A 24768-nucleotide genomic window follows, 5' to 3' on the forward strand; every position below is an offset into this window, starting at 1 on the left:
AATTTTACCCTTACAGGCGTCTTTCATTTTAGTTGAAAGGCCATTTTGGCCATTTCGAGAATATATGAACTGCCGTCTGTGCCTATCAAAAGGACAGAAATGAGAACTGAAAAGAATTTTTTTTTTGAGGAAAATGCACACTATTGTCAAAATGGTCGAACACGGGCTCCGTGCTGCCCATCTAACTTGGAATTGACATCGTAAAATTAGGTTCACTTTCGAAAGTTAACTAATTTTCAGAAAATAAGACACATGAGGCTCATATTTAAGATTGTGATTGAAAGGTGGTCTTCTTTTCCTTTGAAAATATATTTAATTGTCAGTATGAGATTGTGATGCGGAGGAATCTTGATGACACGGAGGTGAGTATATGTGGGTGCATATGCATCTACACCTGAAACTTAGAAGAAAAAAATTCCAATTATTCTCCTGTTGAACTCTTGGCCTCTTTCAACATGAAATATTTTAAATGGTTTTGCTCTTCAAGACGCTGACCTTTTGAACTTACATTGTACTTTTAACAGAGCTTCATTAAAGCATGTTCTTCAGACTTTGTGAACTGAAGGAAGAAACTTTTGAATTCAATATGCATATCAAACCATTTAAGAAGTCTCCTTTTTTGAGTTGTAGTTGTAGCCCTGAGGAATTTGGCACACGAACTCGGGCCAGTGCTGATGGGCATTAGACGTTGCGCAAGCCCGAGGAGGGGGCAAGGTAGCCTTAGAATTTTACACTTTCTAGTCTCTCAACCCTATTTCTTCAAGTCAGAAAATGAAAAAAAAAAAAAGTCTTACCCATGCCAAACTCAATCACATAAAATGATTCTTACCTACCTTGATGTCTTAACATACGTCTAATGGGCATCATTTCTTATTTGGGTGTGAAGAAATTGAACCCGTGACAAAGTTACTGGACAGCATGAAACAATTCCTTGAAGGCCAGAAAAGAATTCAACCTGCAACGCTTGGTCGTTAACTCAATCTTCAATTTGAATTTCCCCAGAGACACTGTAATCTGAGGAAGTTCTTTCTGTCAAAACTCAAAAGCGTCCAAAAAGTATAGTATGTGTGCAAAACACATTTTTTCGCTAAAAGCAAGTTAAGTTGTAAATCAATATCTCCATGAGAATCTTTTAAAGAAGTTTCAGTGAATGTCACAACACCATCATTCTCGAGCACACGCCGTGGTTTTGAGTTTTGTTCACCAAGCTGGTAATGAGAAAACTTTTTCAGGTGTCTTTTTCTTTCTTCTTGGTTTGGCTGGTAATTGGTATTCAAATGGAGGCCAACTTAGTTATTTAAGAATGTTCACGCTAACTTAATTTTAATTTGATTATTAAGAATCTGGTTTACCATTCGACGCCTGGAATCTGGTGTGACGTTGATCGGCCAAGTGCCGAATTCAGAAAGAACAAAGAGAGAGAGCGAGAGTGAGAGAGCGCCAATGCACGTGACATTTGTCAAAAAAGAGAGCAAAAAGTGCAGGGGGGGTTGGCTTTCCCTTGACTCCAGTGCCCGAGTTGGTCGGTGTCCAAAGACACCATCTTTCCTTGGCGAAGGGCCTTCTTTTTCTACTTTTATTGTTATCACTTCCTCTCTTATTGGAACCCTTCTCCTTTACGAATGCAGGAGCTTGAACCCAAATAAATTTTATTAGATATCTGCTGCTGATGTTATAAGGAACACAATAAAGCGTTACAGTTTACCAGTTACCACGTTAAAAGGATAGAGAGAATGCCACAGTTCCTTCAACGCTTTTGTTTTTCCCTTTTCCATCTCTCTCTCTCTCTCTCTCTATTCCTTTTGTCCCCGTTTGCCGGAGACTTCAGGTTGCTTCAGATTGAACTCATCTCAAATTTCTGCTCCTGCATCGGCGTTGCAGCTACTACACTGTACAAGGCTTCATTTCTTCTTGACTCTTCTTGATCTTGCAAGTTCTTATGTGAGCAAGGCTTTGTAGATTCTGCATTGCCGCAACCGCATAACTCTCCAAAAGGTCTCTCCCTCTTTTTTTCTCATAACCTGCATGGTTTTCTACGCGATTTTCCCTGTTGGACCGAGAATTAACTTAATGCATTGCTGTTTTTCGTGTTTGCTAACGCCACCCCACCATCACTGCACTTTAGCTCGGTCATTCAGTTTTCTTTTGGGGACAAATGGGTGGACTCTTCCTCCAGTTTTCCGTTTTCCTGTAACCTCGCCTCTCTCTCTCTCTCACACACACCAGAGAAGGAACGGAAAAGAAGACAAGGAAAATTTTTAAAAACCAACTTCCACATTTCTCATGTGGTAAGAAGAAAAATACAGAAGCTGCAGAGCAGGAACTCGTTTGAAGAATGCTATGAAATCGAGCAGTTCTGAGAAAGACATTTTCGCTGGGGAAGTTCAGAGGTGTTCTCCGGATGTGATGGAACTTGGAGGCAGACTGCCCCTTTCAGAAGACAATGGCGTCCGTGGGTTCCCAGGGTTGGACTTCCAGACCGGCTGGGTCCCTTTTCCTTGCAACACAGGGATCAAAACAACTAGTTCCAGCAAAACTCAAGTAGTGGATGCTCCATTAGCCCCAGTGACACCAGAGAAGACCATAACGAAGGAAAATGTATTAGATAGCAGTGCATCCAAACCCATCGGCCTGTGTACCCGCATTGAACACTGCATGAAGGAATGGGTTCATCCACATGACGGTGCAACCCCATCAAATGTCCCTTCTGCCGATAGCAAAGATGAGCCAAGCACTGAGCAACACAATAGTAAGCTCCAGGTTGATGATTCTCAACAGAGTCTTACGGAGATACTGGTGAAGGGAAGCATCGGCACTGAGAAGGCTCTTTCTGATGGCATACACTTGAACAGGACACCACCTCAGAAACCAAAGAGAAAGAAAGTAAGGCCGAAGGTGGTTAAGGAAGGCATGCCTAGAAAAAGTCCAAACAAGGAGCAGGCAAGCCAGAGACAAGAAGGAACTCCCGTACACGGAAGGCACACGACCACAGGTAGAAAGAAGCGCAAAGATGCTATAACCACCACCACCTTGGATGTAGAGGAGTCCGTTTGTTTGCCGAATGCTGCTCGCGTTGCTTCTTGCAGACGATCACTGAATTTTGATTCTAATGCTGAGGCCTGTAATGATAAATTAGGTTCCATAAGTCAGCATGCTGCTGAAAGAGGAAGGCCTACTGCGGGAAACCCCAGCGAACCTGCTGTAGTTGATGTTAACGGCTCCTTGAATAATATACTCGCTTCTCATCTTTGCTTCTCTCAGAATTCTTCACCTTCTCTACTCAAGAGAAAAGCTTCATCAAGGTGGAACGCAAAGAATATGGCTCGCAAGAAAAACAGTGTAGATAATGGATATATTAGGGAAACGCATCAGGAACATTTTGTGAATAGCCATGAGTCTGCAGACATGCCACGATGCGGTCTGCAAAATCTTTATGACACCAGCCAGCAGGACGATACAATCATGTCAACTGAATCTCAGAGCAGCATACAGACATCCACTACAATCTCGACGGGTCTGGTTCAAGTACAACTCCACACAAAGGGCGGACCATGTTCTATGGATTTACAAGAGCAGCAGAACAGGCACATACAAACAAGTAGCAATCTCAGACCTCATCCGTTCAAAGAAAGTTTCACGGACAGGGAGACAGAAGCGAGTCCTCAGGAACAGCAATCATATGTAATGTCTAGCACTCCTGCCCAGAAAGGTTCCGCTTGGGAGGTTGGAAGTGTCACAACAGAAACTAGCAAGAAGGTTGTGATCTCGCGATCAGGTAGGCAGAAAGCAGCAGAACCAAGCAATCATGTACACAAGGAAACCTCTTTGAAACTGTGCGAGAAGCAGCAAAGTCTCATTACTCAGTGTCATCCAGGGGAAAAGTACTTTAATTTTCAAAATGGGCAAGAAGGCAATGATATGCTCGTCAAAATACAAGTGAAGGCAAAAAGAAGTCCAAGGAAAGCACCTATTCATTCTCATCACCCTAGAACTTTCTTTGCAATTAACCACGGTTTCATGCCACAAAGTTCTATACAAGAAAGAGAAGATGACATTGCCTGCGGTCCCCAAACTTGCCAAGAAGCCCTGCTCTTGGATAGACTTGCTCAAAGGATAACCAAGAAGCGCAGAAAAGGGATTTCTCACGCCGTGAAATTTGCATCTTGCACTACTGTAGATAGACCTGAAAATTGCACTCACCAAGGCCAAGAGTCCCATGGAGTGTTAAATAGTAATCTTGTAAATCAACATGAAACCATGGCAATAAGAGCCACACATTCGGTTCATGACTGCGGAAGTAGTAGCAACTTGAAAGAAAATTTAACCCCAATGTTCTCCTCAGAGGTAATCTCATTTATGAAACCTATTGATGAGATTGTCAACAGGCTAAGATCTCTACACATTCGTGAAAGGGATGTGAATGCAGCAGCTGTACCTCAAAACGCATTAGTGCCTTATTCTGCAGCCGGAACAATTGTTCCTTATGCTGTAACTTTTAAACCCTTGAGAAAGAGGCGTCCACGACCAAAAGTGGACTTGGATGAAGAAACGAACATCGCTTGGAAGCTTTTGATGGGAATTGAAAGTGCAGGAATAGATGGAACAGATGCCGATAAAGAGAGATGGTGGGGGGAGGAGAGAAGAGTATTTCGAGGACGAGCAGATTCATTTATAGCTCGAATGCACCTCATACAAGGTACCAAAAACAGCACTGCTCTCTATCCATCTTTCACTCCTCTCTGTCCATCTTTCATATTAATCTGCCACTCCCGAAAATCCATCCTCAACATGGTCCCGCAAAAGCTGCTATTTCAGACGATTTCATGATGCTAGTATTCCCTTACATGGCAGGCTTTTACATTGAATTACTGTACCAAGTATACAGGAAGCTTCCGCATACTGCATCACACGTCCAGTTGAATAAGCTGTTAAAGAATTACGGATAATATCACATACACAAACAAATGTTGAAGTTTAGGTGATGAAAAAGATTAAAGTTGTCCAGTTGTTTTACGCGAATGTGTTCAATTTTTTAAGTTCTATAAAACGACAATAAAATTAATGACAGCTTTTCCAATAAGTTTGATGTCAATAAGGAATTGAAGGCAAGGATTAGATGTTATCATAGCACCGTTCCTGAGACATGTCAATCAACAGGACCTTCAAAAATATTGCAGCTTATAGTCCTGTGATTAAGGATCAATGGATATAATACACAGTCACACAACAGATTCTACAAAATATAATTGACGGTATTATGACCGTTGGAGGTTGACATGCTTTTTGCAGGTGACAGGCGCTTCTCCCAGTGGAAAGGATCTGTCGTGGACTCCATAGTTGGAGTCTTTCTTACACAGAATGTTTCGGACCATCTCTCAAGGTGTGTTGTTGTTGTCGAAAGGCCAAACTAACAAATTAGAACTCTAACAAAAATGTTATACCATGGCTTCTTCAATGTTTTTGCAGTTCTGCTTTCATGGCACTTGCAGCACGCTTTCCTCTAAATGAGGAAAGTGGGACTGCAAGACTTGGCAATAAGAAAATCGACACATCTCCTCAAGTGCAACAGTTTTCTACTGGAGATCTAGATGAAAGCGTGACCAACTTGAATAATTTCCCTTTGAGAAAGAGTCCTGAGCTTGATCACAGTTCTATGAAAGTTGAAGAATCAACCTTTCCGGACACAATTGGCAGAGTGGAATTTTATGACAGGGATACAACAGGTCGAGAGGAGACGTACACTAAGATCGTGCATACCAATGAATGTGAAACAGGTCAAGACTCACCTGGTAGCAACAGCAACAAGCACTTCCAATCCATTGTTGACAGCAATATACCACCAACAGCATCTGAGGAGGAGAATTTGCTCTGCTTTTCCGTAATTTCCTCCCAAAATTTGACTGATTGTACCACTCAGGCTGTTAATCAAATTGGATCAAGTCCAGAGTGTGCTACTCCAGCAGATGAGTTTATGAACAGATATAAAAAAGGCTGTTTTGAGCGGCGATCATTCTCAGAACTTTTGTGCATGGCAGAATCATCAATGTTCAAAGGTCTATATGCAAACATGAGTCACTGTGGGTCACATGGAGAGCAGTTTCGGAACGCTTCTGACCAGTTGCTGCATGAAAAGCAAAAAACAAACTTGGATAAGGTAAAAGTTAATAACCTATTTTTTATTACAATATCAAGCAGTCATGGTATTATGTGAACTGGAAATCTTCATACAAATTTCTCGATTTGTTCTTAGAACATCTGAAAAACTAATTCCGTAGAAAGACAATGAAATATTTCAAAAGCTATAGTGCCCTTCAAATAGAAAAAATTATTCAAAACAATTGGAGAATGTTTTGCAGACAGAAAAGAGATCATTGATTTGGCAATTATGAAACGCGGCTGCGAATATGCAACAACTTTTAACAATTTTCTGATTTTAAAAACTCATATTCACGTGTTGGCATTGATGGTCACTTTCTTTCTTTACATGCACCTAAAGTTCCTCTTTCCTGCTTCCATTTACATTATTACCTTGAGATTCCTTGCTCATCGGCACACAGTAGCCTTTATATTTTTTCCTTCAGTTTGGCTGCCACTAGTTCCTACTTATGCAAGATAATCTCTGAAAAGGAAATTAGAATAAAGCATACGGTGCCACCATCCTGGCTCATGCATTGGAGAAGAAAAACGGACACTAACTGACGAACAACTAAAATCCTTGCAGGTTTCAGGAGCAGGGCCTTCACTTGAAATAGACAATTGCTCTAAGATAAATGGTGAGAGCAAGACTTCATCAGCCGAAGCCACATCCTCCGTCACAATCTTTGTACAGGAGGCACATAGAATCAGTTCCCTGGACAAAGCGACAAATACAGATTTACAGTCTAAAAGTTCTCAAGATGGGCACTGCTTGATGGTGAAAGGAAGTTTGCATTTTTCCAGCAAAGGGAGGGAAACTGTGGACGTGGATTCATTAGAACAAACAAAACGAGTTGAGAACCAGAAACCCTTGGAAAGCAAACTTGCGACTGTTTCCAAGGATGAAGCTGTTAAACATAGAAATAAACCAAGAAGAGAAGTCCTCAAATCAAACAAGGGGAAGGGTGAAGCACTTAGCACAAAGGAGACATGGGAACCCTTAAGAAGACAGCTAATGGAGAAGTTTGGCCTTAAAGAAAGGACTTCTGACAAGAAAGATTCATTGGATTGGGAAGCAGTGAGACATGCAGATGTCAGTGAAGTGGCTCAAGCGATCAAAGAAAGAGGAATGAACAACAAGCTAGCTGCAAGAATACAGGTATCTGGCTGGTAACCAGATTCCAAGGGTTTGCTTACATCAACATCGTTTAGGCAATATATTAGAATCACCTAAAATCACCCAACGAATTTTTGGATGGAAGAAAGAGTCTGTTTACATAAAGTGCATATTCTGTTGAATAACATATGCCATAAAAAAGGAGACCTAATTGCTCTAGGTGGCAACAGAATATACCATCTAGACTCACGTGCCAAGGTGAGTACAAGTGCCCAGGCCACATTAAAGCATGATAATAAGCACCTAGTGGTGGGCCAATAAATGGCTGTATCAAGTAAGATGATGAGATGTTTTTTAAAAAGTATGTCAGTAATGGCTCCAAAGCACTAAGTGACCCTTCAATAGTTTTATGCACATTCTTCAAAACCTTGAGATTATTAACTATTCTAAATAGAAAAAAATACGGGATATGTCTATCAGAGGGAAAAAGATTATTCACATATAATGCCTATCTATGCAGGAATTTCTTAACAGACTGGTTGAAGACCATGGCAGCATAGACCTGGAGTGGCTAAGAGATATTCCACCAGATAAAGCAAAGTAAGCAAAATTAATTGACTGTCTATTTATCAGGCAGTCAGAATTAGTTTTGATCCTCTCCTCACATGCAGGGATTTCTTATTGAGCATAAACGGGTTGGGACTCAAGAGTGTTGAGTGTGTACGCTTATTGTCTCTTCAGCAGCTTGCATTTCCTGTAAAAGATATCTTACATAACCTACTTAATAGATTCTGATAACATGAGAAGGATAGTGGGTTCTCATATATTTTAACTTTTTTTTTTTATCTGCGACCAGGTTGACACAAATGTTGGCCGGATATGCGTGCGACTTGGTTGGGTGCCACTGCAGCCACTTCCAGAATCACTTCAACTTCATCTTCTGGAAATGTGAGAAAAAAATTGTCTATGCAACATCCTTATGGTAGAATCTTATTCGAATAGATATACTGGAAACCAATCATTTCTACTTTCTCTTCACATGTTAGGTACCCTGTGCTGGAATCCATTCAGAAATATCTGTGGCCAAGGCTGTGCAAACTTGATCAGCGAACACTGTAATTGCAGAATATAATTCTTGGACATACGTGTTTGTCATGCACAAATGGAAAGAATAATGCATTACTTTTGGAAAAATGGAGTTTTATTCACCATTTATTCCTGGAACATATGTCGCATGGATACATTGTAGTCCATAGAGGAATAGCACTGCGTTGATATATTTAAATATGAGCAGCATATAATAGAACATGGTACAGGAATGAATTGCAATATCCATGTGACATAGCCTGGAAACAAAATGCTACTTTTTTACATACCGTCTCTAACCTTAATATGGTAATGCAGGTATGAACTCCATTATCAGCTAATAACCTTTGGCAAGGTAACCTTGTGTAACATTCATTCCACATTTCATGCAAATAACAACTGCCTAATAATCTCAGTTAGCATTGCTGTTGCAGGTCTTCTGTACCAAAAGTAAACCAAACTGTAATGCGTGCCCCATGAGAGGAGAGTGCAAGCATTTCGCAAGTGCATTTGCAAGGTTAGTGTTAGTGGAATGCAATTATACCCTGTGTCAATGCAAAATATTTATGAATACATGCATCCTAAACTGTAACAAGTAACTGCATGGACCTAGGGAATCAAACTATGCAGAACATCCTATAGAAAGAGTTGTCCCGACTGCATCTGGCACAGCAAAATGTGGCCAACTCGTCATGCAATATGAGATAAAATTCCATGAAGGATAGAAATGAAATCATGCAGAGCGTTAGGTCAGGACATACATGAGTTCACTGACTCAAGCTTAAAATCCAAATCATGCTGAACTTATCTTCAGGCATGGACTCATCTAGCTACATTTATAACCCGGTTCTCCATTTGAATAGCCAATCAGATTTCTAGCATCAGACTCATCTTTTGCAGTTCAAGAAGTGAAAACTGCAAAAGGACTTCTTAGGCAATGATCAGGCAACAAGTAAGCAATACCTCCCCATCCCCCAAACCATATAAAGCATAAATTATTTGACTTCACAGATTCTACATAGCGTGGGCCCATGTTTGTGTTTGAAAACTTGTCAGTAGAAATGAAACATATAGAGTATAGAAAAACGAGTTTACATTAGCAACAACTTTGGTGTCCCTTTTTTTTCCAAGTCAACAGAAGCATACCATTGGGCAAGCCTTCACCTGCTATTATCAATATCTGCAGCCACCAAAGAAGGATGTGCATGAACATGTGTAGAATATTGTCTTCATTCAGGAAGTCACGATTCAGAGACATTAATAATGCTAATATGTTGTCGCAGTGCAAGGCTTTCCCTTCCAGCACCAGAAGAGAAAAATTCAGTAAGTTCGTCTCTTCCTTTCATGGATAAGCAAGGAACACCAAAGGTCTGCATCCATCCAGTAGCATTATCCCTGGGAGTACCTTCAGCAATTGAACGTCCAGTTCTCCAAGAGGACTCTGACATCAGCAAGTGTGAACCGATCATTGAAGAACCATCAACACCGGAGCCTGAATGTGTTGAAAGTTCAGAAAGTGTAATTGAAGACTTTAATTGTGATGACCCTGATGAAATTCCCAGTATTAAACTCAACCTGGAGGAGTTCACTCTGCAAGTGAAAAACTATATCCAAGAGAAGGATATCAAACTCCAAGATGCAGATGTATCAAAAGCTTTGGTTGCTTTGACACCTATGGCTGCTTCAATTCCAACACCCAAGCTCAAGAACATGAGCAGGCTGCGGACAGAACACCATGTGTAAGTTCGGTGCACTAACAAAAGAGATTTTACAGCATTTCTCTACATGACTTTCTTTGTCATTCTTCTCTCCTGCAGTTACGAACTTCCAGACAACCACCCTCTTGTAGAAGGGGTGAGCAAACCACACCGAATACCACCTTCATCTCTTATTTAATAGTTTCATTCTTGAGTTGATGGCCTAACTCATCCAAGTGCTTCCAAAAACTACAGTTGGACAAAAGAGAATCGGATGACCCATGCTTCTATCTTCTTGCCATATGGAGTCCAGGTTATAACATTTATGTCCATTGGCACTTCCATAATCCACACAGTCCCTTTTATCACCATAAGCTAATATCTATCTCTATCTGTTACCATATGCATCAGGTGAGACTGCTCAGTCTATTGAACCACCAAAGACGTGCTGTGATTTTCAAGCTTCAGGTAACCTGTGTGACAAGCAGACATGCTTTTCATGCAATGCTGTTCGTGAGACAACTTCTCAGACAGTTAGAGGCACACTACTGGTGGGTAACAACCAATATTTAAGCTACTTGTTCAATAAGATGTACTACTCGACATAGTAGGCTAGCAGCTATACTCTTAATGCTGAAAAAAGATAATGCCCTTTGTTATCTAACATACATGGAATAAATTTTCAATTGTACAGATCCCTTGTAGGACTGCTATGAGAGGAAGCTTTCCGCTTAATGGTACTTATTTCCAAGTAAATGAGGTAAGACACCCAATCCTTTGATAAAGTAAAATGTATGGTAAAGATATTTAGTAGCATCCACAAACCTTTATAGGGAACTGTCGTTTGATCTCATAGAAGAATTAAAAAACATTTCACGTGGAAATAAATGGGCTTCATAGTTACTTCATGGATGAGCGAGCACAAAAGGAGGCCTTAGACAAGACACAACACAGAGGAATAAGACTCTCATCCTTCAACGTCGGCCACTAATTGAATTAAACGAATTACACAGGACAAACAGCTTCACCTTCTCATTTTCCTGATATTATTTAAGTAGTTATGAGCAGCACAAAGGGACATGTTGGTGCTGCAATATTTCTCCTACAGATATTTGAAGTCTTGTGTAGATTCGGTTCTGCAATACCATCTTACATTACAAAAGAGGATATCAGGAGGGATCTTGAGACATTTTCAAACATATGATCCCTCACAAATTTTAGAAATTTGTCGTTACATAAAATTAAAATAGATACGAAAAAGGAACACATATAAATCATACAGTTAAAAGCAAAATTTTGTTTTAAAACATGACACTATAACCACGTTAGGATTTAGTAATAATGACATTACAAGAAGGCAAGTTGTTGCAGATATTGTTCTTGAATGGGTCCTGAGATATAGTATTGTAGTCACAACACATTAAAAAGTGGAGATACCGTATCATAGTGGCTATACATTCAAAATAGCAACATTCGTTATGTCTAGAGGGCTGAGCATGTGTGCATCATTATATGCATGCAGCTGCTGTTTTCTTGAAATGTCAATCCTTTTGACTAGAAATACCATGGATTTTGAAACCATTTAATAGTCCTGATAGCAGCAATTCACCCTATGCAGGTATTTGCAGATCATGAGTCTAGCTTAAACCCCATTGCTGTACCAAGAGCACTGATTTGGAATCTGCGAAGGAGGACTGTCTATTTTGGAACGTCGGTAACAACCATTTTTAGAGGTAAAAAAGCATTCAAACAAACTTGCACATTAAATATGAATATCACATTTATTGTTTTGTATGATAAGAATCTAACGCCTAATATTGATAAGGTATGACAACCGAAGGAATTCAGCACTGCTTCTGGAGAGGTACGATGTCTTCTTGCTCAGCATTGGCTAAAGCATAGGTTAAGAGCATTCATGTTACCACTTATAGGCACCAAAATAAAATTTAACTTTAATAGAGGAGGAAAATGATTGCAAAAAAGACATCTCCTTATACATTCTAGAAGACAAAGTTACTATTAGCTTATGGACGGTAAATTACTAGATATCACAATTGACAACCACCCACGTGATTGCAGGTGTAGTCCAGGCACCGGACAACCATCCAATCTGGTCGACTGTCACTTTTATGAGTATATAAATGTCCAATAAACATTTTACAAGACACCGGACACAAAATAGCATGCTAATCATACGAAAAATAGTTTGAATCAAGGGTAGACGAACCATTGTTTACATGAACAATTTCCTATTAAAAAGTAAGAAGTAGATGACAGAAAGGCGGTGAATGAAAAAGTTCGTCTTGGTTTTCCAATGAAGACTTAATACTGGATGTTCAGAGGATAGAGGCACAATTTTCTATTAGAACGCAAGTTACAGAAAGGGGAATGACAAAGTTCATATTGGTTTTCCAAATCAAGACCTAATGCTGGATATTCAGATGAAAGAGGCTGTTCTTATGTATTTCTTGTCTTTCTAAGTCAAATTGCATGTTCATGCTGCAGGTTTTGTCTGCGTTAGAGGATTTGACTTGAAGAAGCGGGCACCACGTCCTCTAGTTGCCAGGTTTCATTTCCCAGCAAGTAAGCAAACAAGAAACCAAAGAACCACAACAAGAAAATTAGATGAACAAGCAGCATCGGAGAATTTTCCTGACATGTTGAATAATCAACAAGACTAGCGAACAGGCGTATTGACTAACAAAGTTGTAGTTTGACAATGCATACTTAGTAAAGGATTAAGCTAGACTTATCTTACCCCCATTGAAGCAGCAACCATCCTGTGAAAGGGCCCATGTTCTGTGTATATATTAGTGACCTTAATGTTTAGACACATTCTCTGTAAGAGCCTTTGCTTGTCCAGCTCAAAAGCAATACGCCAGCTTCTTTCCTTTGACTTTTACAAGTACAAAGCAATGTATCCAGTTCATCACATTGTGCATGTTCTGTACAATAATATGAATAAATCTGATTGGCCTGTGTATATTGTTCTTATGGTTCACCTAAGAATGAATCAATGTATCTAACCTTAAACAGGTTAGCGATATTTAAGAAAATGTTGCAGTTGTGGCTGATTATGTCTTCAATAGCTATCTCTATTAAATCATCTCTAGTTGCTGTTTCATGGTAGCATTCGACGACACTAAATAAGGTTCCACTACAAATTCAGTATGCTGCACAACAACAAAGCTCTCCGGCTTCTGAATAGTCATTAGGAGCATGAGCATGTGGTGAGCAAAAAGCAAGAGAGGGTTGCCTTATCTCACCATTCTAGCCTGATCTTTTTTTACGTCCGTACTCACCCGAAGCTTTTCCCCATCAAAACTTTCCTCGTTATACAAAAATAAGCAGCTATAAGTATGTAGTATATTATCAGCAAAACTTCAGGAGTACGGGCCTGTCATCTTATATTGATATTTGATAGAGACCAGGGAGTAAGTAAGAACAGATACTCTTTCAATTTTCAGCTTATTTTTCGTTCTTGAGTATAAATACTCTTCTAAAAGCCCAAAAAGATGGAAAACTTCTACCCACGAAACAAGATCCACTCCCATATTGTAATTAAATTCAGAAATGACGTCACGGATAGATGGATGTCTTAAGTGTATAGATTTTTGTCGACTCTTTTTCACGAAGAAATTGCAAGTTTAATTGCATGTTTGGCACTAAAATCGTCTTTGACTTTTCTGGCACGGCCTATGTGGCATGGCAAAAGATAACCTCCCCGTGGTACCAAACGACCCTCAAAGGACAGGTTACCCAAGTCCCTTTCCAAATAATGAAGATAGCAAAATGCATGTCTATGTGAACCCTTTGCGTGTGCGTCAGTGGAGGTTGACGCTTAAACCAGATACGCCACCAGAAGATAATGCGGGTCCTCCAGAGCTTGCTCTACAGAGTGGATGTTCCCCAGAAATGGTTTGAGCAGTAACGGCTCTCCTACATATGTAACAGGTGTAAGATCAAGGTGTAGACATGGCCATGTGAATGAGATCGCAGAGTTAACAAAGGACATGCTCAAAAGATATCGGACTTGGATTCATCAGCAGATTGGGATGAAGATCAATCTGTTGGCCAAACAAAACACACTGCATATTTATCTACTAATCCCCATGATAACTGCATCAACGCTCATGTTGTTGGCTTGGTTCATAAGGACTTACTTATCAGAAATGAGAAATGGTAACTGCACAACCATCCAGATGCTTGGGTAGGATCAACGACGAAAAGATTTTGTGGGTTTAATGTATGGAGGAGTGTATGAATAGAGAATTTGACGATGTGTGGTCACTTAATGTTCTGTTCCGCTAGACAAGAAAATTGACTCATTGAGAATCAACTACTCAAACAGGAAACAAGAGATTCCGAATGAATGGTGAAAGAACAGACAGCATACAATCGCTTCGTGAAGTTATTAGGGTATGTCCGGAACAGAGAATGGTTCCTGAGAGGGAGAGGAATGTGCTGAACAATATTTATGTCTTAAAATGCATGCCAAATTGATTAGCAACTGGAAATATACAAACTCTATGATAGAAAAGCTGCAAGATATGTAGTTCCTAGCAGTATGCCATTTGTAACAAGATTAGCCTAGGAAAATTCCAGTTAATCCCTGATGGCCACCGCCATACGGATAGAAAAGAAGCTAAATAATCAATTTGGCCACCTGCTAAAAATGGATGGAGATAAAGATTCAGAGAGAAAGAGAGACAAAGGCCACTCACCTGTGGTGTTGTACAAGGCTTTTGACTCTTTGTATTGATCAGTGTTCTTTTGTGTCTCATCCATGTTTCTCTTACTCCATCATCGAGGAGGGAAGGAAGGAAAAAAAAGTGGAAGAGAAGAAACCTTCCCATCCCCCTTTTTCACGTTTATTCTTTTTATAGTCTTTCTTTTCTTTTCCTTTTCATTTTATTTTTTATCGGTTGTTTAATATATATATATATATATATATAATAAATTATTTAAATGACACTTTCTAAAATTAAGTTTTTTAAAAAACTGAATTTAATAAAAAAAAAAATTCAATGTTAAGTAGTTTTAAAAATTGTTTTGTATGAATGGCCGAGCCAAAAAAATTTTGTTGAAGGGGCATATGTTTAAAAACATTTATATTTGGTAGGGCACCTATATATGTATAAAATTAAATCTTAAATTGATCAATGTAAAAATAATCTAATTTTAAAGAGCTGGAGTGGGCAACTGCCCACCCTGACCCACATGTGGGTACGCCACTGGTTTGTGTGTTTGGGTAAGAGATTGGCACATGATTTTGTAAGCAAAACCACATTTTACCTCAAAAACTTTGTCATCCAAATGCTCTTTTCTAAAAAAGATTCAATCCAAGGGTGGACCAGAATCACTATCTAAAGAGAAGAATAAAATATAAAAACCAACAAAATAAGATTTATAAAAAACAAATTTTACCTTTTAACAATAGGAAAAATACTGTAAAATGAAAACGAAAATGCCCCAACCTTACCGACTTCAAATCCAAGGATGACGAGACCAAATGGAAGGGAAGAAGCTGTTTTGAGGACAAGAAAATGAATGAAATGGTACAATGCCTATTAAGACCTTCTATTTGATTGTAATTGCTCTCTTCCTCTTGCTCTCATCTCTCTTTACAATATGCTAGCTGAACTTGAATAATAAATTGTCCACTCATAATCCAAACAACAATTTGTTTTCTCTCATTCTCTACAGTAGATAGAAGAGTGGACCAACATTTTCAAAATCGGTTTCTGACTCAAATCTGCGGCCTTTAATGATTCAATGAATCGGTCAATTAAATCATTTGTGAATTGGATGGACATAACAAAGTGTGTTTTTTATAAAAAAAATAAATACTTAAAAAAGGTTAGCAAAATAAAAAAAATGAAGTAAATGCATAACACCTTCATAGAAAAGAAAAGATGCCAAAAATGAAAAACAATAAAAAATTGACGTAAAAAGTGCCATGAATTTATTAGGTCACCCAATATACTTAAAAAAAAAAACCTCCATCGTGATAGCAGGCACTAAATATATAGTTACAATTTCTAAATTGGCCTTGGGGTATTTACTGTGGATCTGCCCGGACCCTGGCTTTTTTAAAGTTAAGGTTTTGAAATTTGGCATAGGCTTTTCAGAGACCCACATCTGCCAAGGGGACTAAAACGAACAAATCATATGAGTCTTTCTTTTGGAGATGATTCTCTAGTTTTGTCCAAATCATTCCTTCTTACTTTTCCATCGACATTTCCTTCCCCTCCTCCATCCAAACACCCACTCCTCGTAAATGTTGAGCGCTTATTTATTATTTTTCAAAGTTGGGTGCTGCTTTGTTATTATCTCAAAAATGATATTTTTTTACCAATATTATACATTTTTGTGTAAAGTATGTTAAATAATAAATTAAATACAATTTGTAGTATTAATTGAAATAATAGAAATATTTGTTCACAATATAGCCTTCTTAAACGTTTTTTAAATATATATTTTTAAGTATGAAACCGTAAAACAACAAAGATATTATATGATAAAGTTCATCTTTATTACCAAGCGGTTAAAATGCCAAGCACAAACAGAGTGTGGGACAAGACGCAAAACGACGATAAAAGGTTGCCGTCTTCCGGAAAACACAAACAGCCAAGTTCATCTATCAATCACTCTTTTCTGCGACTTCCGGGAAAAAGGTTGCCGTCTTCCAAGTTTGGTGCATATCAAGGAAAAACTGAGCTAGGGTTTCGACGAATTCAACAAGGTGGGAGGCGAGAGTGGTCGAGTGTCTGGTCCATTAGATTACATGAAATACTAACATAATGTTCCTAATGTCCCGTGAAAGATGTTTCTAATTCCAATTGTTCTCCTGTTGAACTCTTGTCCCTTGAAATATACTATTAAATGGTTTTGCTCAATGGTTTTGCTCTTCAGACGCTGACCTTTTTGAACTCACATTTTACTTTTAACAGAGCTTCGTTAAATCATGTTCTTCAGAAGGAAGAAACTTTTGAATTCACTATGCATATCAAACCATTTAGGAAGTCTCTTTTTTTGAGTTGTAGTGAGGAATTTGGCACACTAACTCGGGCCAGTGCCTGATGGACATTAGACGTTGCGCAAGCCCGAGGAGGGGGCAAGGTAGCCTTAGAATTTTACACTTTCTAGTCCCTCAACTCTATTTCTTCAAGTCAGAAAATGAAAAAAAAAAAAAAAAAAAAAAAGTCTTACCCATGCCAAACTCAATCACATAAAATGATTCTTACCCTACCTTGATGCCTTAACATACGTCTAATGGGCATCATTTCTTATTTGGGTGTGAAGAAATTGAACCCGTGACAAAGTTACTGGACAGCATGAAACAATTCCTTGAAGGCCAGAAAAGATGTCAACCTGCGACGCTTGGTCGTTAACTCAATCTTCAATTTGAATTTTCCCCAGAGACACTGTGTAATCTGAGGAAGTTCTTTCTGTCAAAACTCAAAAGCGTCCAAAAAGTATAGTATGTGTGCAAAACACATTTTTTCGCGAAAAGCAAGTGAAGTTGTAAATCAATGTCCCCATCTTTTAAAGAAGTTTCTGTGAATGTCACAACACCATCATTCTCGAGCACACGCCGTGGTTTTGAGTTTTGTTCACCAAGCTGGTAATGAGAAAACGTTTTCAGGTGTCTTTTTCTTTCTTCTTGGTTTGGCTGGTAATTGGTATTCAAATGGAGACCAACTTAGTTCTTTAAGAATGTTTACGCTAACTTAATTTTAATCTGATTATTAAGAATCTGGTTTACCCTTCGACTTCTGGAATCTGGTGTGACGTTGATTGGCCAAGTGCCGAATTCAGAAAGAACGAAGATAGAGAGCGCCAATGCACGTGACGTTTGTCAAAAAAGAGAGCAAAAAAATGCAGGAGGGGTTGGCTTTCCCTTGATTCCAGTGCCCGAGTTGGTCGGTGTCCGAAGACACCATCTTTCCTTGGCGAAGGGCCTTCTTTTTCTACTTTTATTGTTATTACTTCCTCTCTTATTGAAACCCTTCTCGTTTACGAATGCAGGAGCTTGAACCCAAATAAATTTTATTAGATACCTGCTGCTGATGTTAAAAGGAACACAATAAAGAGTTACAGTTTACCACGATAAAAGGATGGAAAGAATGCCACAGTTCCTTATAACGCTTTTGTTTTTCCCTTTTCGATCTATCTGTCTCTCTCTCTCTCGCTCTCTAATCTCTATTCCTTTTGTCCCCGTTTGCCGGAGACTTCAGGTTGCTTCAGATTGAACCCATCTCAAATTTCTGCTCCTGCATCGGCGTCGCAGCTACTACACTGTACAAGGCTTCATTTCTTCTTGACTCTTCTTGCTCTTGCAAGTTCTTATGTGAGCAAGGCTTTATAGATTCTGCATTGCCGCAACCGCATAACTCTCCAAAAGGTCTCTCCCTCTTTTTTTCTCATAACCTGTATGGTTTTCTACGCGATTTTCCCTGTTGGACCGAGAATTAACTTAATGCATTGCTGTTTTTCTTGTTTGCTAACGCCACCTCACCATCACTGCACTTGAGCTCGGTCATTCCTGTAACCTCGCCCTCCCTCCCTCTCTCTCTCTCTCTCTCTCTCTCTCGCCGGAGAAGGAACGGAAAAGAAGACAAGGAAAAATTTCTAAAAACCAACACTTGAGCTCGGTCATTCCTGTAACCTCGCCCTCTCTCTCTCTCTCTCTCTCTCACCAGAGAAGGAACGGAAAAGAAGACGAGGAAAATTTTCTAAAAACCAACTTCCACATTTCTCATGTGGTACTGAAAAAGGGGGAAAGAAGAAAAATACAGAAGCTGCAGAGCAGGAATTCGTTTGAAGAATGCCATGACATCGAGCATTTCTGAGCAAGACATTTTAGCTGGGGAAACCCGAACCTTCGGTTCAGACGTGTTGGGCTCCTGTACACGGAAGGCACACGACCACAGGTAAAAGGAAGCGCAAAGATGCTATAACCACCACCACCTTGGATGTAGAGGAGTCCGTTTGTTTGCCGAATGCGCTGCTCGCGTTGCTTCGTGCAGACATCACTGAATTTTGATTCTAATGCTGAGGCGTGTAATGATAAATTAGGTTCCATAAGTCAGCATGCTGCTGAAAGAGGAAGGCCTACTGCAGGAAACCCCAGCGAACCTGCTGTAGTTGATCTTAACGGCTCCTTGAATAATATACCCGCTTCTCATCTTTGTCTCTCTCAGAATTCTTCACCTTCTCTACTCGAGAGAAAATCTTCATCAAGGTGGAACGCAAAGAATATGGCTCGCAAGAAAAACAGTGTAGATAATGGTTATATTAGGGAAAAGCATCAGGGACATTTTGTGAATAGCCATGAGTCTGCAGACATGCCACGATGCGGTCTGCAAAATCTTTATGACACCAGCCAGCAGGACGATACAATCATATCAATTGAATCTCAGAGCAGCATACAAACATCCTCTACAATCTCGACGGGTCTGGTTCAAGTACAACTCCACGCAAAGGGCGAACCATCTTCTATGGATTTACAAGAGCAGCAGAACAGGCACATATAGCAGTCTCATACCTCATCTGTTCAAAGAAAGTTTCAGGAACAGGGAGACAGAAACGAGCCCTCAGGAACAGCAATCATATGTAATGTCTAGCACTCCTGCCCAGAAAGGTTCCACTTGGGAGGTTAGAAGTGTCACAACAGAAACCAGCAAGAAGGTTGTGATCTCGCGATCAGGTAGGAAGAAAGCAACAGAACCCGCAATCATGTACACAAGGAAAACTCTTTGAAACAGAGCGAGGAGCAGCAAGGTCTCATTACTCAGTGTTATCCAGGGGAAAAGTACTTTAATTTTCAAAATGTGCAAGGCAATGATATGGCTCGTCAAAGTACAGGTAAAGGTAACAAGAAGTCCAAGGAAAGCGCTTATTCATGCTCTTCACCCTAGAACTTTCTTTGCAATTAACCACGGTTTCATGCTACAAAGTTCTACACAAAAAAGAGAAGATGACATTGCCTGCGGTCCCCAAACTTGCCAAGAATCTATGTCCTGGATAGACTTGCTCAAAGGATAACCAAGAAGCGCTGCTCCTGGATAGACTTGCTCATACAAGGTACCAAAAATAGGCACTCCTCTCTATCCATCTTTCACTCCTCTCTGTCCATCTTTCATATAAATCTGCCACTCCTGAAAATCCATCCTCAACATGGTCCCGCAAAAGCTGCTATTTCAGACGATTTCATGATGCTAGTATTCCCTTACATGGCAGGCTTTTGCACTGAATCACTGTACCAAGTATACAGGAAGCTTCTACATACTGCACCACATGTCAAGTTGAATAAGCTGTTAAAGACTTACGAATGATATCGCATACACAAACAAAATGTTGAAGTTTAGGTGATAAAAAAGATTAAAGCTGTCCAGTTGTTTTACGTGAAAGTGTTCAGTTTTTAAGTTCTATAAAACAACAATAAAATTAGTGACAGTTTTTCCAATAGGTTTGATGTCAGTAAGGAATTGAAGGCAAGGATTAGATGTTATCCTAGCACCGTTCCTCAAACATGTCAATCAACAGGACCTTCAAAAATATTGCAGCTTATAGTCCTGTGATTAAGGATCAATGGATATAATACAGTCATACAACAGATTCTACAAAATATAATTGACGGTATTATAACCGTTGGAGGTTGACATGCTTTTTGCAGGTGACAGGCGCTTCTCCCAGTGGAAAGGATCTGTCGTGGACTCCATTGTTGGAGTCTTTCTTGCACAGAATGTTTTGGACCATCTCTCAAGGTGTGTTGTTGTTGTCGTAAGTTCTGCTTTCATGGCACTTGCAGCACGCTTTCCACTAAATGAGGAAAGGGAGACCGCAAGACTTGGCAATAATAAAATCGACACATCTCCTCAAGTACAACAGGTTAAGACTCACCTGGTAGCAACCGCAACAAGCACTTCCAATCCATTGTTGACAGCAATATACCACCAAGCTGAGGATGAGAATTTGCTCTGTTTTTCTGCAATTTCCTCCCAAAATTTGACTGATTTTACCACTCAGGCTGTCAATCAAATTGGATCAAGTCCAGAGTGTGCTACTCCAGCAGATGAGTTTATGAACAGATATAGCAAGATAATCTCTGAAAAGGAAATTAGAATAAAGATACCGTGCCACCATCCTGCCTCATGCATCGGAGAAGAAATACGAACCCTGCCTGATGAACAACTAAAATCCTTGCAGGTTTTAGGAGCAGGGCCTTCACTTGAAATAGACAATTGCCCTAAGATAAATGGTGAGAGCAAGACTTCGTCAGCGGAAGCCACATCCTCCGTCACAATCTTTGCCCAGGAGGCACATAGAATCAGTTCCGTAGACGAAGCGACAAATACAGATTTACAGTCTAAAAGTTCTCAAGAAGGGCACCGCTTGATGGTGAAAGGAAGTTTGCATTTTTCCAGCAAAGGGAGGGAAACTGTGGACGTGGAATCATCAGAACAAGCAAAACTAGTTGAGAACCAGAAACCCTTGGAAAGCAAGCTTGCCGACTGTTTCACTCACACGATTTCCACTCAACTATTTAAGAAGAGAGACAGAGGCCAGGCAGCTCACCGGTGGTGTCTGTATGACTCTCTATATCTACATTGATCCATGTTTTTTTGTGTCTCATCTCGGTTTCTCCTACTCCTCCATAGCGAGCTAAGGGAAAGAAAAAAAATGAAGGAAAAGGACGATGGGAGGTTCAGGGCGATAGAATGAACAGGTTCCTAAAGAAAAACCTGAAAAGTGCATGGTTTTGTTCTTCTTCCCCTCTTGACGATGATGGAGGAGTAGGAGAAACAGGGATGAAACACAAAAAAAGAACATGGATCAATATAGAGAATCAAAAAGTGTCTTACAGACACCACCGGTGAGCGGCGAGCGGCCTCTATCTTTCTTTCTGGTGAGCAGCCTCTGCCTCTCTTTCTAATAGTTGAGTGGAAATAGTGTGAGTGGAAACAGTCGCAAGCTTGCTTTCCAAGGGTTAGGGTTTCTGGTGCTCAATTATTTTTGCTTGTTTTGATGAATCTACGTCCACGGTTTCCTCCCTTCACTGAAAAAATACAAACTTCCTTTCACTATCAAACAGTGCCCTTCTTGAGGGTTTTTAGCCTGTAAATCTATCTGTTTCTTTGTCTAGAAAACTAATTCTATGTGCCTCGTGTGCAAAGATTGTGAGGAATGAGGAAGATTGTGAGGAATGAGGAAGGATTCTCCTCCACCTTTCTCTTTTTTCTTCTTTCTCTTTTTTTCTTCTTTCCCTCCCGCTGATGGAGGAGTAGGTTTCTCTTTTCCTCTCGCTGGCTGACGGATGAGTATGAGAAATAGAGATGAGACACAAATTCTTTTTTATTCATCGGCTGCTTGTTTTTGGGTGACCACCTTCCGAAAAAGGCTCGAAGGCCTCCCCATTCTCCCTGCCTCCGGGGTCCTGACATCGGCTGCTTGTTTAAATAACACTTTCTAAAACTCAATTTTTTGAAAAACTTAATTTAATAAAAACAATTTTTTTAAGTAGTTTTAAAAATTAATTTGTATCAATGGTCGAGTCAAAAAAATTTGTTGAAGGGGCATACGTTTAAAAACGTTTATATTTGGTGGGGCACTTATATATATACAATTAAATATTAAATTGTTTAATGTAAAAATAAACTAATAAAATTAAATATTAAATTGCTTAATGTGAAAATAAACTAATTTTAAAGAGCTAGAGTGAGCAACTGCCCACCCTAGGCCACATGTGGCTACGCCACTGGTTTGTGTGTTTGGGTAAGAAATTGGCACATGATTTTGTAAGCAAAACCACATTTTACCTCAAAAACTTTGTCTTTCAAATGTTCTCTTATAAAAAAAAAAAAAAAAAAAAGATTCAATCCAAGGGTGGACCAGATTCACCATCTAAAGAGAAGAATAAAATATGAAAACCAAAAGAATAAGATTTATAGAAAACAAATTTACCTTTGAACAATAGGAAAAATACTGTAAAATGAAAACGAAAATGCCCCAGCCTCACCGAATGGAAGGGAAGATCTTAGTATAAAAGTTTGTTTTGAGGAGAAGAAAATGAAAGGACATGAAGGAAATGAAATGGTTTAGCTTGGTTTCCCCTTTCTCTCCCTTGCTCTCATCTTTCTTTCTTTACAATATGGTAGCTGAAGTTGAATAATAAATTGTGCAGTCATAATCGAAACAACAATTTGTTTTATCTCTATCAATCTCTACAGCAGTGGACCAACATCAGTTTCTGACTCAAATCTATATTACGGGGCTGCTCCATCCAAGTTCAACATGTAAAGTTAAGGTTTTGAAATTCGGAGAGCCCACCTACCATCTGCCATCAAGGGAGGGGACTAACTAAATGAATGAGAATGAGAGGGATTAAGCACAATGAGATCCAAATCATTCCTTCTTAACCAAACACGCTTTTCCATTTTCTTTTCTCCATCCAAGCACCCTCTCTTCTCTTGTAAATGTTGAGCACTCATTATTTTTCAAAGTTGGGTGCTGGGTGGTTGTTATTATCTCAAAAATGATATGTTATTTATTTGCCAATATTATACATGTTTTTTGTAAAGTATGTTAATTAAATACAATTTTTAGTATTAATTGAAATAATAGAACTACTGTTGTTAAATATTTGTTCACATGTATGTATAGCCTTCTTAAACGTTTTTTAAATATATATTTGTAAGTATGAAACCGCAAAGATATTATAGTTCATGTTTATTATCAAGCGCCAAGCACAAACGGGACAAAACGCAAAAACGATGAGAAGAAGGAAAGAAACGGGCATTCCCCACTTGACTTCTACTGCGTCAACTTCGGTCCTTGTAAGTAAAAACGAAACTAGGAACCGGTTTTCTATCGGTCACTTGTGCATCAATGTCGGTCGGTTTAACTCCTATGTTCGAATAAAATATTAATAATAATTTCATTTTTCTTCTTGTTTGTAAACTACAATTCCCATGGATGGAACGAGGGAAACAACCTGATGAATGTCTACAAACCGAGGTTTTCAACCCTTTTACTATCTGCGCTTTATCATACACATGTGATGTGACGCCTGCCCTTTTCTTTAATTGGTAAAAGATTATATTGTTAATTTATAAAGAAAATAGCTATTTTCTGGATTTTAGGAAACCAAATATCATGCAATTATTGGGACATTACAGGGTTCGAGATTGTTGTCTATTTTTCTTTTTTTTTTAAAAAAAAGGAAAATAGTTCATTTTCACTGAAAGCCAACAACTTTCTGTCAATTAATCAACAAGAAGACAGCATTAAATATATGTACACTGGCAGGCACAGATCGAAATTAAATTTACGAAGGGGGACCATTACATATTATATTCTATAAGCAAATTAAAGTGGGGCCAGTACTGTTTGTTTGATTATAAATGTCGGAAAATGCCCCAAAAACATACGTTAAAAAAATTCATGACAATAAAAACCATACCTATGGTTGAAAGATACTTAAATTTTGCACCATTACTCAAAACAACCATTTGTCCATTAACCTAATTAGGCTTAAGATGGGGTCTAGATGATAAAATACGGCCCTTAATGAAGATAAATTGCCAGTTCCTTAGTTTATGTCAACTTTCTTAACTATACCCGATATTATTATTAACTGGGGATTAAAATGATTATGATTTTCCAATTAACGGTCTACTTTTACTGATTTAACAATGTCAAATGAATATTGCTGATTAAAGTGGGCTT

The 24768-nt window shown here is 39.1% G+C and overlaps 1 protein-coding gene and 1 long non-coding RNA gene across 3 annotated transcripts; one reads left to right on the forward strand and one right to left on the reverse strand.

Moving 5' to 3' along the window:
• Nucleotides 1-1641: 1641 nt before the first annotated feature.
• LOC116256629 (DNA glycosylase/AP lyase ROS1-like) lies at nt 1642-13018 on the forward strand. Of its 2 annotated transcripts, XM_031633027.2 has the most exons (19): nt 1643-1995; nt 2126-4696; nt 5290-5380; nt 5467-6154; nt 6722-7294; nt 7773-7852; nt 7924-8008; nt 8109-8200; nt 8299-8367; nt 8657-8693; nt 8773-8855; nt 9622-10077; nt 10156-10192; nt 10291-10348; nt 10447-10586; nt 10730-10795; nt 11654-11768; nt 11861-11899; nt 12541-13018. In XM_031633027.2, the coding sequence occupies exons 2-19, from the start codon at nt 2341-2343 to the stop codon at nt 12714-12716; spliced, it is 5241 nt and encodes a 1746-aa protein (XP_031488887.1). In that variant the 5' UTR covers nt 1643-1995; nt 2126-2340; the 3' UTR covers nt 12717-13018. The 2 variants fall into 2 exon arrangements, with proteins under 2 accessions (XP_031488888.1, XP_031488887.1); XM_031633028.2 differs by having other exon boundaries at nt 1642-4696; nt 7924-7972.
• A 6819-nt stretch (nt 13019-19837) lies between these two features.
• On the reverse strand, nt 19838-22450 carry LOC126409727 (uncharacterized). Its single transcript, XR_007572348.1, has 2 exons — nt 20944-22450; nt 19838-20328 (listed from the first exon to the last, which is right to left on the reverse strand). It is a non-coding gene; the product is annotated as an uncharacterized LOC126409727 (long non-coding RNA).
• Nucleotides 22451-24768: the final 2318 nt, after the last annotated feature.

The sequence above is a fragment of the Nymphaea colorata genome, chromosome 1 (assembly GCF_008831285.2).
Source record: "Nymphaea colorata isolate Beijing-Zhang1983 chromosome 1, ASM883128v2, whole genome shotgun sequence".
Classification (NCBI taxonomy): Eukaryota; Viridiplantae; Streptophyta; class Magnoliopsida; order Nymphaeales; family Nymphaeaceae; genus Nymphaea; species Nymphaea colorata.

Excerpts from the sequence above, each read along its gene's own strand:
- LOC116256629 (XM_031633027.2), top strand. The coding sequence starts at position 2,341 with ATGAAATCGAGCAGTTCTGAGAAAGACATTTTCGCTGGGGAAGTTCAG. Across the intron at positions 8,009-8,108 it reads TTCAGCAGCTTGCATTTCCT|GTTGACACAAATGTTGGCCG; the intron begins GTAAAAGATATC and ends ATCTGCGACCAG. Across the intron at positions 11,769-11,860 it reads GGTAACAACCATTTTTAGAG|GTATGACAACCGAAGGAATT; the intron begins GTAAAAAAGCAT and ends AATATTGATAAG.